The sequence below is a fragment of the Macrotis lagotis genome, chromosome 7, assembly GCF_037893015.1.
Source record: "Macrotis lagotis isolate mMagLag1 chromosome 7, bilby.v1.9.chrom.fasta, whole genome shotgun sequence".
NCBI classification, from domain to species: Eukaryota; Metazoa; Chordata; class Mammalia; order Peramelemorphia; family Peramelidae; genus Macrotis; species Macrotis lagotis.
The window spans coordinates 209,357,828-209,371,752 of record NC_133664.1 but is presented as its reverse complement, the minus strand read 5'-3'; the positions used below and the strand labels follow the sequence as shown (position 1 = coordinate 209,371,752).

The window sequence follows — 13,925 nt, the reverse complement described above, 5'->3', positions numbered from 1 at the left end:
GGGGTTGTCTTGCTTTGTGTTTTCAACTTTCTTCTGTGTTTTGACTTCCCCAATTAAAGATTATAAGCTCTTTGAAAACAGGGGTGTCTTGCTTTTTTTGTATCACCAGCATTAGGACAACGTCTTAATAAATGTTTATTGATTGATATTTCTTAGCTCTACCTATGGCTGGACAATAGAAAAGCCCTTTCTCTTTGGGTCTGGATTTCCCTCTTTGCAAAATGGGAGTAAAAATATACCTGGATTGCTAAGGTATAATACTGGGTTGCCAAGAAGGTCACATAAGATGAGAGCAAGAGAGGTGTCTACCATAAGATAAGCTATTATCACCCTCTGAGATTTCTGTTTTTGAGGGCAAAAAAAGGCAGAATGTTCTTGGAGATCAATAGGAAATGATTTGCTATGCCTCCTTGGGTATCTGAGACTTGTGTGGATGTGGTTTGAAGGTGAGAGGAAATTTGTCCCTCCATCAGTGTTGTAGGTCAACTGCTGCTCCACTGTTCCTGACTTCCACACAATGGGTCATCCATAATCCTGGGATTGAGGAAGCTTCATGGAGTAGGTGTGGTTAGACTACAATTATTCCTTTGGAACAAGGGACATATTTCCAGCTTCTGCTACTCTCCCAAGCTTGTTTGCTTCAAACAGCAGAGACCCCTACCTTCACCAATCCTTGAAACTTGTAACATTGGCCAAGCTGTTTAGTCTAAAGCTATCTTTTTTTCTGATTTGGTTAGCCCAGAGAGAATGAAGATCATTTATATACCCCACAAACCACGGCCTGGGTTGGCCTCTCCCAAACACTTCTAATGGGGGAATGGGAATATGATGCTTCTCAGCTTTCCCTAGTAGTCCTCCCAGACCTGAATTTGCCTCCTTTTGTTCTGCTTTAGAGGCTCTTCAAACCTAACCAGTCCCAAGAATCCCAACCTATCCCCTGCCAGTTAGCGAAAATGATTCTGCTCTGTCTTTCTGCCTTCACTCTTCCCTAAACCCTCTTTGTTTTGTTGTAGTATTTGCTGAACTTATGATTTCTTGGATACAGAAAACTCCTTAAATTCAGTTCTTCAAGTGCTCTGAAATTTATAGTCTCTGAGATATGCCCAGAGGCACTGAGAGATTAAGTAACTGTGTTCAAAGTCACCAAGTCAGTGAGTGGCAAGAGCAGACCTTGGCCCAGGTGACCCTGACTCTGAGGCTGACTATATTCTCATTGGGCTGCCTTTTATTCCCTCCTCCATATGTCCACCATCAAAATTTCCCCATCCCCATCTCAGACTACCCTATAAAAAGATCACAGTTAGGTCCTTCCATTCCCTCTTCTGCCTATTCTGAGTTGGGATGGGGTCTGCCAACACCTCCTGTGGAGATTTGAGTCTTCTCAGCCTCCTTCAACTATCTGCTAGATTTCTGGTGTGCCCTTCTATATCAGGGAGCTCAATTACTCAAGTTCATCTGGGGATCAGAAAAATTATGAAGTGAATTGCAGGACCCATTGCTTCATCTTCCTTCTGCCCCTGACCCAAATGCTCTTCCTTCTTGTGCCCATCTCTACCTTGAGAGAGAAGGAGTTTCCCAATTGTCTGAAGAATATTTGGCTGGGGCAAGTCTTGCAGCTTCATTCGGTCCCAAAACTTAGTGATAACCATTTTTGGGTTGTGGGCTTCTATAGCTAGTAAGACAGCAACAGCATTTTCTTCCAGTCCTTTTCTTGGATTCTGGAAAAAGAGACATTCATTTCCTGGGAAGACTGGTCTGCTGGACTCTGGGAAACTCTCTCCCTGTCCTCTAAATTCTAAGTCTCACACTGCCCTCACTATGCAAGGGGATTGGAATTGCCTCATGGCAAAAAGAAATGAATTCTTCCTGGGTTACATCTCCACACAGCAGGATTTGCTTGCCTTATTCCCTGGAACAAGCAGGTTGGGTTGAGAGAAGGTTGATAGATAAAGAGAAAATGAGCAGAGCAGCCAGGGATGCAGATGTGAAAATGAGTATCCAAGGAGGTGGTCAGTCAGGTACCCCATATACATGGAGGTATATTCCAAGAACAAAAATAAGAAAACAGTAAAGGGAGCCAACTTCAGATAAATAAACACATAATGGAAATAAGTGTTGTGGAAATATAGTGGAGAGAGAACTGGGTTAAAATAGGAAACTTGAACTGAAATCCCAACTCTAAAGCATTTTGGTTTGTGAGGGAGGAGTGTAAGTTACTTCTCTCAGAGTCAGTTTCCTTATCTGCAAAATTGGCAAAATAATTACTTACATGGCTCACCTTCATAGAGTTGCGGAATGAAGTGATTTTTAAAACCTTAAAGCCCTATTGCCAAGTTTGACTATGAAACTGTTACTTAGGCAGATAGATAAATTATTAAGGAATAAGTAGACAGCAAGTAGGGATACCATCAAGCAGATATTATAAATTAACAGGTTAGCATAGAATTAAAGGAACCATATCAATAGACAAGTTTAAAATAGGAATGGTACAAATTTAGTGACAGGTTGAGAGCAGCATCATTGAGGCTTTCCCAGGTGTAATGTGGAGGGCACATGTCCAAGCCACTTTCAAAGTATCCTTGCATCTGTGTTGTATTTTATATTTCCCAAATAGAAAATAAGAACTTTGAGAGTTGGGACAATTTTTCCTTTTTATCTTTGCCTTTCATGACTAGCTAAGTGGTTTGTCCATGATGGATGTTAAATTGTTGACTGAATTGAACTGATACCAGGTCTTCCCTCTCTGATTCACCAGATGCATCATCTCCCCCACCAATTCTCCTTCCTCCTAAACACTGACATCCACCCAGGTCACAAATATTAATACAATCCCAAGGAGCAAAAATAGGAAATTACACCTCTGGCCAAGTGTGTAAGGTCTTTAGAACCCTCTATCTTTGACCAATACAGTCCCTAACAAAAGTGATGCTCTTGTGTTGGGAGCCAAGGTCTCTAAGCTGCTTGACACAGTCACAGTGAGAAGACTCAAGGCAGCTACACCGCCTGATGGAACAACATTTCTTTCTTCAATATATATAGGGATTCTATGTATACCTATATTTGTAGGATTAATATTGATTGCAAAACTTACCCATCCTAATAGTGGAATGACTATAAAGGGAGGATTCCAGGGAAATTCCTTGAATAAAACAGATTGTAAACTGTCCAAATTTAACAGGATTGCCTCTCCCTGAGGTATACAAAAGGTTCCAACATTATGAAATCTTTGGAAAACCCAATACTGGAAATTCCAAGGAGACATCAGAATATATACAGGAAAAAACAGATACAAGATGGGTTAGGTAGAATTCCTGGGAAATCAACAGCTTTGCCCCCCCCACCATACACAGGAATATATGATAAATATGGTGAAAGAATAGTCAGTATAGTTGACCGATACGTGAACTTTAACAGCCTTAGTTTATTGGGAAAGAATAAAAAGGTCACAGTAACTGTGGTGTCTATTAACAAGGGCTAAAAAGAAAGTGGTTATTGAAGGAGTCAACAGATGGGCGGACAAACATAATTGCCCTCACTCTAGGTTGTCAATGGAGCGTGTCGAAAAACATTACATACATGGCACAAAAACATAAAAACATTCCACTAAATGAATTGTGTCAGAGATTATTATTAGGAAAGTTCTGCTTAATTAATAACTTTATAATGCAATGATAGACTAGGTGACAGACAGGTTGAGGTCATCACAGTCTGAGCAGGGACAAGAAATTAACCACATGATTGATAAAGAAACTTGTAAACTTTTGTAATCAAGAAAAGGATCTTGGCTTGCTTGATGCTTATATAATTCTGAGACTATAAAAATAAGTCTGGGCAGCTGACAGTCAGTCAACTTGCTTCTGCCTTTAAACCCTTGTGTTGACTCTATCCCTCCTGTCAGGTTCCAGAGACCCTGCAGAGGCTGGACCCCCACAGACTGGCACCCGAACAGGGACTTGACAGGTAATACACCCTTTTTTTCAGCGGAATAGATAGGTTTCTGCTGGGGGAATCTGCAGACCCCCGATGAGAGTTTTATCAGGTAAGGAAGAGCAGTAATCTTAAGAACATCATGGGTAATAATAAAAGTAGGCAGAGTCCTTTTTATCGAAATTTTGACTCATTTACTACATAAAAAAGGAATCAAGGTTCCTAAGGCACGAGTCACTTGATTTATCTCATTCATGCACAATTGCTGTCCTTGGTTTCCTGAAAGTGGGTCTATAGATCTTGATATTTGGCAGAAGGTAGGAGAAGATATCAGAAAGTATTATACAGAATGAGGGCCAGAGAAAGTTCCCACAGATGTGTTCAGTTTGTGGAGCCTGGTCAAGGACACTCTTGATCCTGACCATGAAATTACAAAAATTAGTGCTAAGTTACCATCTGCAGTCTGTGCTGCAACTGAGGAAACTCCTTTATTAACAAAATCCAGAAGTAACTCAAGGACATCTCTCTGAGATGAGCCTGAGGAAGATCCTCCTCCTGATGAATTGACTCCCGAGGAAGAGGAGGATCTGGAAGATGAAGCAGCTAGATATAATGATGATTGGGATGTATTTACTGTAGGAAAAAAAAGGGTAAGAAAGGCAAAAAGATAGTGACCCCACCCCCCTTGTTGGATGTGGGATTTAATGGGGCCATTAAAGAAGCTCTAAAAAATGGAGATACCACCTTTGGGTGTTATCCTGTCATTTTCAATGAAGGAGAATTTGAAGATGATGTGGTCCCCTGATAGGAACCGCTGCCATATAAATTATTGAAAGAAATAAAACAAACCTGTGCCTCTTATGGCCCATCCTCCCCTTATACTTTAACATTAATAGAAGCAATCCTGTTAAATTTGGACAGAGTTTACAATCTGTTTTATTTAAGGAATTTCCCTGGAATCCTCCCTTTATAGTCATTCTACTATTAGGATAGGTAAGTTTTGCAATCAATATTAGTCCTACAAATATAGGTTTACATGGAATCCATATATCCATATATATATATATATATATATATATATATATATATATATATATTGAAGAAAATGTTATTCTGGGACAGCTAGGTGGCATAGTGGATAAAGCACTGGCCTTGGAGTCAGGAGTACCTGGGTTCAAATCCGGTCTCAGACACTTAATAATTACCTAGCTGTGTGGCCTTGGGCAAGCCACTTAACCCCATTTGCCTTGCAAAAAAAAAAAGATAAAGAAAATATTATTCCATCAGGCAGTGTGGCCACCTTGAATCTTCTCACACAACTGTGTCTGTCAAGCAGCTTAGAGACCCTGGCTCCCAACACTCTTGGAATCAGCCAGACTGCTTTGTTCTTCCAGTTTCCTCATCCCCCAAACCCCAGAGGCCTCACCATAATTAAGCAGTCAATGATGGTTTCAATTATATTCTGGCTCATGAAAATACTTATTCTATTGCTGCTTAGGATCTTCCTTTCCAACAAGCTGAGAAATTGAGAGGAGATAGTCTCTGGAACTACCTGTTGAAAAGGGAAACAGAAGCAAAAAGGTGAGAGAGGGTTTGAGAGAGAGAGAGAGAGAGAGAGAATATGTGTGTGTGTGTGTGTTATTAGGTAGTGCTAACTCCTTAGATTTTGCTCAATAATCTCTTTAGAATGACAATGACTGTTTTTGATCAGCTGGCTATGTGGACCTGTTCCCATTTTGTCTGAAGTAAGGTGAGTATTTAAAATAGCTTCACCTGAGAAGAATTTTGAATTGATTCCAATAGGTTTTTGAAGTTCATCATTGAGATGCTTGTGTCTCATGTTAATTCAGTCATGACAATATGTTCTTGGATATCCTAGGATATTTCTGTAAGGAATAGAAATGGTAAAAGTTATTTCTCTCCCGCTAGAGCTTTCTGAGTTACATTTCCTAAGATTCCCATTCCCAGAGGCAAAAAGATGCAGTGGAAAGTCATGAGGCTTCAAGTCAGAAAATCCTGGGTACAAGTCCTATCTTAGTTTTCTCATCTGTCAAATGAAGATAACATCTGTAATTACCCACCTCAGAGGGCTATTGGGGAGATCAAATGAGGAACTGTAATTGTAACTGATCTGTAACTGTAAAGTACTATTAAAATGTGCCATTTATTATTCTATCCTACCTATCCTTTTCATGGACATGGGAGTAAGATGTACATGGAATCCAGTTAAATCTAAATATGAAACATGGATCCTAAATTCCATACTTGACCATATCCATTCTTCAAGGTCTTACTAGACCCTTCTTGTGTTCTCTTAACAATCTGTCCAGTCTCTCCTCAGGTCTTGATGCAAGTCCAAGCAAAATTCCACTTAATGCATAAGTTAAAAAAAAAGATAAAAATTTATTTTGAAACCAAATGAGGAGGAAAAATTGAGGAAAAATTGAGAAAAAAATGAGAACTGGGGAAGTAAGACATGAAAAGAGAATTAACAGCTTGGATTAAGAGGTAAAAAAATCTTTATCCAGGAGAATATCTCCTTGAAAATTAGAACTTAGTAAAAGTTAACAATTCTATGATAAAAAAAACTAGGTCAAAAAATTGAAAAAATAGAAGATATGAATTATCTCATAGGAAAAACAGCTGACCTGGAAAGCATATTGAAGCAAGACCATTTAAGAATTATTGAATTAACCAAAAGCCATGAACAACAACAACAAAAAGACAGACATTACATTTCTCATAAAATCATTAAACTGTACTAGGTATCTTAGAACCAGGAGGCAAAGTAGAAAGTAAAAGAATTCATTGGTCACCTCCTGGGGAAAAAAAAGAAAAAAGATAGAAGGCCTTTCTTGAGCTAAACTGCCTAGCATTCCAACATTACTACAGAGAGCGCAACAATGATGGGCTGAACACGTTTTTAGAATGCCAGAAGTTTGCTTGCCAAATATAATATTTTATAGAGAACCCACACAGGGAAAAAACTCACAAGGGGGTCAGAAGAAGCCATACCAGAACACCCTGAAGGTCTCATTGAAGAACTTTAGAATTGATTGTACAACTTTGGAGACCCTGGCACAGGACCACCCAGCATAGTGTGTCCTCATCAGTGAGAGTGCTGCACTCTATGAGGAATACAGAATTGAAACAGCTCAAAGGAAATGTGGCATATGTAAGTTTAGAGTAAACACCCCAAGTATTCACATAGATTATTGGGTCCAACCAGTAATAGTCTGATCAGCCACAGTTAGACATACTGTAATTTGTCTCAAACATAATGATGTCCTTCGATAATGAAGGACAAGAACCAACCAACCAACCAGCACAGACAAGAAAGTAATAGCATTGCTAAACATATTTACACCAAATGGTTCAGCTTGTAAATTCATAAAGAGAAAAGTAAATTAGTTACAAGAAAAAGCAGAAAGTAAAATTATAATATTGAGGGAACTTTCAGATCCAGATATAACCAAAAAAATAAGCAAGTAGTGAAAGACTTAAATAGAATATTAGAACAGTGAAATAAGATAATATAGAATGTGAATAGAAAGAGAGTATTCCTATTTCTGAGCCATGCAAGGCACCTTCATAAAAAAAAATAATTCAGCGATACCAATTATATGGCAGGGCAGTAACAGTTTAATACATATCTTCATAAGATTATATTTCTGAGAAAATATTGACTAAGACTAGCTTTGCCAGTACGAGTGCAATTCAAATACACATGAGAAAATTAAAGTCTACTATCTGTTGCTTCCAGATAATACTCTCTGAAATGAACTAAGGAGAGTTCATTTAAACAATGAGATGTTTTTAGTATATCACAGAAGCATAAAAATGACCTAAAAGGATGAATTCGACAGGCTGATGTGATGAGAAGAACAATGAACTTGGAGTCTAAAGACTTGTGATCAATTCCCAGCTCCTTTCAGTCCTAGCTGGGTGCCCTTTTTCCTCATCCATAAAATATGGGATTGAACTAGACAGACTACTAAGCTCTTGTTAAACCCTGCAGTTTTCTGAACCTTCATTTCTACTTGCCCTACCTATCTATATGACTATTATGAAGGTCAAATGAGATGATAAATTGGTGGCAGGTGACAATGCTTTATAACTAAAATATTACATAAATCTGAGCTAATATTGTTCTTTTACATGTATCAATTTGTGTTTTTGGTCTGGACATGTGATTTTAGTAGCATAGGAAACTCTTGGTTTAGAAATTGCTTCTATAAAGATTATTAACAAATCCTCTGTAATGAATAAGAGAATGTTAATAATAGAAATAATAAGAGAAAGTAACATGACTTGCTCATAATCCTCAGTTACATCATGAACCCAGGACTTCTCAACTCCAAAAATCAGACCTTTTATCAACATGCCATAGTGTTCCATATAGAACAATGTTGTTTTATGTTCTATGAATAACAAAGCATTATCTCATTTGATCTTTATGACAGTCCTATAGGTAAGTAAATTCTCAGCAAAGATATAAAGGCAATAGACTCAAAGATATGCCATATCAGTCCATCATTTTTTAAGTTCCTACTATATGATGGACACTGTGCTCTGTACCAGGGCTACAGAGAAAGGCAAAAGGCTGTCCCTACTCTTAAAGGGCTCACAGTCTGATGGAGGGAACAACATGCAAAATAACTGTGTACAAACTAACTGTATTCAACATAAACTAGAGATAATCAATAGAGGTATGGCACCGGAATGCAGAGGGATCAGGAACTACTTCCTGTGGAGAGTAGGACTTTAGCTGGGAAGGAAGCCAGGGAAACCTAGAAGAGAAACAAGAAGAGAGAATTTCAGACATGAGATAGCCAGGGCTCAGCTGTCTGTGTCCTCCTTTCGAACTTGGAATTCTGGAATTGTGTTTCTTTTTCTTTTTTTAATTAATTTAATACTACTACTTTGGCTCCCACCACCTGAAGGCCAGATGTAGTAGATTCTCATCCCTCCAAGTTTCTCCAGCATCCTTAATGAGTTTTTAGGGTATCTGCTATGCTCTCTGTCAAGGGCTCCAATTCCAACTGATGGTGTTACCTTAGATGTAGGGCTGGACCCCAGATTCCAGTACCATTTAGACACTAACAATCAAATTAGGGACTCCTTCAGAATGCTTTGTAAGGGATAATCACAAATACACAAAAGCAACTTACTCCCTCCACTTTGTACCATCTGTCTCAGGGGAAGGGAAGGGGATTAGAATCATAGTTCAGTTCAATTCCTATATGGAATATTCCCAATATCAAATCTAACTGCCCCCCCATCCCCTAGGCTTGAATCCCAAGTAGCAGTGTTTCTCAGGGCTTTGCTGCTGAGGTAACTGGCTGAACTAGTCTGCCTGGGATCCTGGCTCCAAGGTCACCAAGGCTTGAACTCACAGTCTGGTGGGAATCACCTCAGGCACCTAAAACTGAGAAAGACAAACAACACAGAACAGAAACAGGTACCCCTATACGTACCCATTTCCTGAAGAGGATAAAAAGAGAACTGTAAGTAAACTTTGTCCTTTACTTTCTGGACAAAAATTAGAATTACAATATATCATACACACTCATACCTATCTACTCCTGGTCTAGAGTCAATCAGACCTCTGCACTCACTATAAACTAGTGTTTTCAAATGGTGGTGGGAGTATGATGTTACCAGTTGATAGTAGGGGTGTTACAACCAGGATTACAAAATGGTTTGATGGTTATCACTGCACATCATAGTCTTCACAAATGAAATAAAATTATTTTCTCCCCCCTTCCTCAATATCTCTCCCGAAAAGACAATCACTTCATGAAAGAATTGTCTGTTCCTGGGTTCAGTCTATCAGCCAAACATGTGTGTCGGAGCTGAAACTTGCCCAGACTCCCTACACTTATACCATCAAAGTCCCCAATTCTCATTAGGTTGAAAAATGATTAAGAAATCCAATGAAAGCAATACAATGATACAAGACAATTCTAAAGAACATGATGGAAAAATGCTGTCTACCTGCAGAGAAAGAAGTCATGGAGTCTGAATGTAGGTCAAAGCATACTTTCTTTTATTTTTCTTGGTTTTTTTTAATCTGTGTTTTCTTTCTTTACTAATATGACTCTGGAGGAGAGAGTGAGGCTAATGCCTGGACAACTCTGCCACATTTAAATCCAATTCATTCACAAGTCCAGACATCATCCTCATGTCATTGATCCTCTTTGAGAAAGAAGAATGAACAGCAAACAATATGAAAATATATTTTTCATGACTGCACATGTATAATCTATATAAATTTCTTTGCCTTCCCAATGAGGGGAAAGGGAAAGAAAGAAGAGAAAAAAAATGGAACTCAGAATTTTTAAAAATGAATGCTAAAATGGGGCAGCTAGGTGGCGTAGTGGATAGAGCACTGGCCTTGGAGTCAGGAGTACCTGAGTTCAAATACAACCTCAGACAATTAATAATTACCTAGCTGTGTGGCCTTGGGCAAGTCACTTAACCCCATTGCCTTGCAAAAACTAAAAAAAAAAAATGAATGCTAAAAATTGTTTTTACGTGCAATTGGGAAAAAATTTTTTAAAAGAAATCCAAAGAGAATTTAGAGTGACTCTTTCAATAGAGAACTTCACAAAAAAATTAGCTGGAAATCTGTGGGAATCTATAAAGATCTATAAGGGAAAGGGAGCCACAAGAAAAGCCAGCACCACCACAGGCAAATAAACTTAGAAATTTCCAGTGCAGAGAAAGTCAAGAGTCATGTAGTTTGCAAAGATCACTACCTGGGGGGGGGGGGGGGGGGGGCAAGCAAGTATTCCCTTGGAAGTGTAGTATTCCCTTGGAAAAGCTGCAGTGCTGGCAGAAAGCTCCAGGATGATTATATGCGGGCCTTTGTAAATTCTGGAGGATCAATAATGAGTAATAGCATAGAAGGAACTAGTATGAGTAGGGCTCGGACCAGAACACAAGCTTCTCAGGCCCTCAATACTCTCAACTTCAAAGATCCAGGGGGCATAACTCTAAAGGGAAGAGATAAATGTAGGACCCTTCTAGGGTCAGTCATCCTACTTAAAAAGTACAGCAAGGGGGGCAGCTAGGTGACACAGTGGATAGAGCATCGGCCCTGGAGTCAGGAGGACCCAAGTTCAATTCCGACCTCCCATTGCCTTCCCAAAAAACCTCAAAACAACAAAAAAATGTATAGCAAGGGATGGAGCACAAAAACCTCAATTTATGAACTAAAACTAGGCAGACAAGTGAACCACATCAGCTACACAGTAATATGGTCATCCCCTTGTTCTTGTCATCAACTACAAGCTTTCTACTTTTGTGTTCATGAACTCTTAAATTCCCTTACTTGGTCACAATCTGTTTGTCATTCTACCCTTCCCTCTGCTTTGCATTTCACTCTCTTCTTAACTCCCTACAATCTGGTTTCCAATCTCATTGTTATACTGAAAATTCTCTCCTAATTTACCAATGACCTTTTTAAATGCCAGATCTAATGACCTTTTCTCAATCCCAATCCTTCTTGATTTCTATACAGCTTTTAACACTGTCAATCACCCTTGAGAGTTTCTTCTTTCTAGGTTTCCATGACATAACTCTCTCTCCGGTTCTCCTCCTATCTGTATCATCTTCCATTTTTCCTTTCCTTTGTTGAATCTAAGTCATGTTTACTAACCAAAGGTGTCTGCCAAGGTTCTCTCTAGATTCTCTTCTTCATCCTCAATACTATTTTTCTTGTTGATCTTATCCACTCCCATGGATTGATTTAATTATCATCTTTATGATAATAATTCTCAGATATACTCAGCCTTAACCTCTCTCCCAACTTCTAGTCTTACATTTCCAACTGCCCTTTGGGAATCTCAAATTGAATGCTCCAAAGACATCTTAAACCTATATGTGCAAAACTTAATCATCTTTCCCCCCAAAAAAAATTTCTACCATCTTCCTAACTTCCCAAATACTTTTGAAGGCATAACCACCTTTCTAGTCATCTACATTCTCAACTTTGATGCCATCTTTGACATCACTTTCTCATTCTGTCCCTCCACCCTCACCCAACCCTCTCCACATCTAATTAATTGTCTATATTCTACCTGAATGACATTTCTTGTATATATTCCCTTCTCTACTCCAACACTGTCACTACCCTGGAGTGACCTCCATTACCTCATGTTTAAACTATTGCAATAGTTGTGTTGGTCTCCTTGCCACTCCAATATTGCCAAACTGATCCTAAAGTTCAGGTCTGACTATGTCACCATGCGAATAAAGTCTAATAGTTCCCTATTACTTCCAAGATCAAACAGAATTTGGTAAAAAAAAAAAAAAAAAAAAGAAGAAGAAGAAGAAGAAAAGAAGTTTCCTTATTTGGGTCCTTCTTTTATTTTCCAGTTTTATACAATTTAATCTTCTCCACATATCCTGAGATCCAGTTGCACTATCCTTATTACTATTCCTTGCATAAAATACTCAATTTCCTAACTACAGGCATTTTTTACTGACTGCCCCCATGTTAGAAGTTCCTCTTTCCTCATCTCCCTCTAGCTTCCTTGGTTTCTTTTAAGTCCTAGTTAGAATCCCACCTTCTATAAGAAATCTTTCTCAACTATCCCTTAATGCTTAGACATTCTCACTATGATTATCTACAATTTATTCTGTGAATATATATATATATATATATATATAATATTTGTACATAATTGTTTGCATATACCCCCCCATTTGACTGTGAACTCCTTGAAAACAGACTTTGTTTTGTTTAGTTTTTACATCCTTTGTATACCTGGTGCTTAAAACCCTGCTTGGTTTATTGAATGGCAATGACCCAAAACATAGCCTAGAAGGAGAAAGTAACTCTATATTGATGCAAGTAGGAATGAAAGGAAAAAATTAATTTTGCATAACTAATACAGGAATGCCTAGAAAAAATGAAGAACGGCATTTAAAAAATAAAATAAAAATTCTATAGCAAAGAATTTAAAGGATAATAACTTAGAACAGAAACTAATAAGTAATATCCAAATAATACTCTTTAAAAAATAGATCAAATAGAAATCAATAACCCCATGAGATAGCAAGAAATATTAAAATATTTGACTGAAAAAATAGAAGAAAATGTAAGATATCTGATATTTAAAAAAACAACTTAGAAAACATGTAAAAAAGAGATATAATTTAAGAACTGAACTATCTGAAAATCATGATTTTTTAAAAAAACCTGGACATTGCATTTCAGAAAGTCAAAATGTCAAAGAGATCTCATTGAACTGGATAATAACATGAAGATAGAAAGAATTCACCAATCACCTTCCTGGGAGGGGGAAACACCAAAAAGGAAAAGTTCCAATAACATCACAGTCAAAATCCAGAGCTCCTTCATCAAAGAAAAATTACTGTAAGCATAGAAGGAAAAAGTAATTTAAGTACCAATGAACCATAAGAATACCTGAGAGTTTCTACTATAAATAACAGAAAATATTGAATATTCCAAAAGGCAAAAAAATGTAAAGAATAATTTAACCAGAAAATTTAAACATTATCCTGCAAAGGAAAAAATGAAATTTTAATATAATATTTCAAAAGATTTTCAGACATTCCTGATGAAAAAACCAGAGCTGAATATAGACTTTGAAATGCAAACATGAATAAAGAGAAATCTAGAAAGGTAAATTTATTTGAGCAACTAAAAAAGAGGTCTATGATGATATTTTGATAGTAAAAAAAAACAAATGCCTTTTAAGAATTGGTGTTCTCATATGGAGGAGGTAGAAACACACCTATGCACATAACTTATTTTTAGTTTAATCTACATTATTAACATTTTATTCATCATTTTCTTAAGTCTAGACAATCAGAACAATATATCAGACCCTGATTTGTAGTGTTTGCTGATTTCTGAAGTTTAAATGCTCATTCTGAAAATTTAACAGTTAGCTCTCCAGAGCCAGTTTGAGCTGATTCTAACATACCTCTGCTCTTCAGAACCTTATTGTATATATATATATATA

At 37.7% G+C, this 13,925-nt stretch overlaps 1 protein-coding gene across 3 annotated transcripts in view; it reads right to left on the bottom strand.

Moving 5' to 3' along the window:
* LOC141493391 (maestro heat-like repeat-containing protein family member 1) overlaps positions 1 to 13,925 on the bottom strand; it is an 86,438-nt gene that overhangs the window by 70,162 nt on the left and 2,351 nt on the right. For all 3 annotated transcript variants that reach the window (XM_074194665.1, XM_074194664.1, XM_074194667.1), the window contains exons 2-4: positions 5,701 to 5,813; positions 5,354 to 5,479; positions 1,556 to 1,718 (exon numbers count right to left, since the gene is read on the bottom strand). In XM_074194665.1, the coding sequence (XP_074050766.1) occupies positions 1,556 to 1,718; positions 5,354 to 5,479; positions 5,701 to 5,748 (337 nt within the window). In that variant the 5' untranslated portion in view covers positions 5,749 to 5,813. The remainder of the gene's footprint in view (positions 1 to 1,555; positions 1,719 to 5,353; positions 5,480 to 5,700; positions 5,814 to 13,925) is intronic.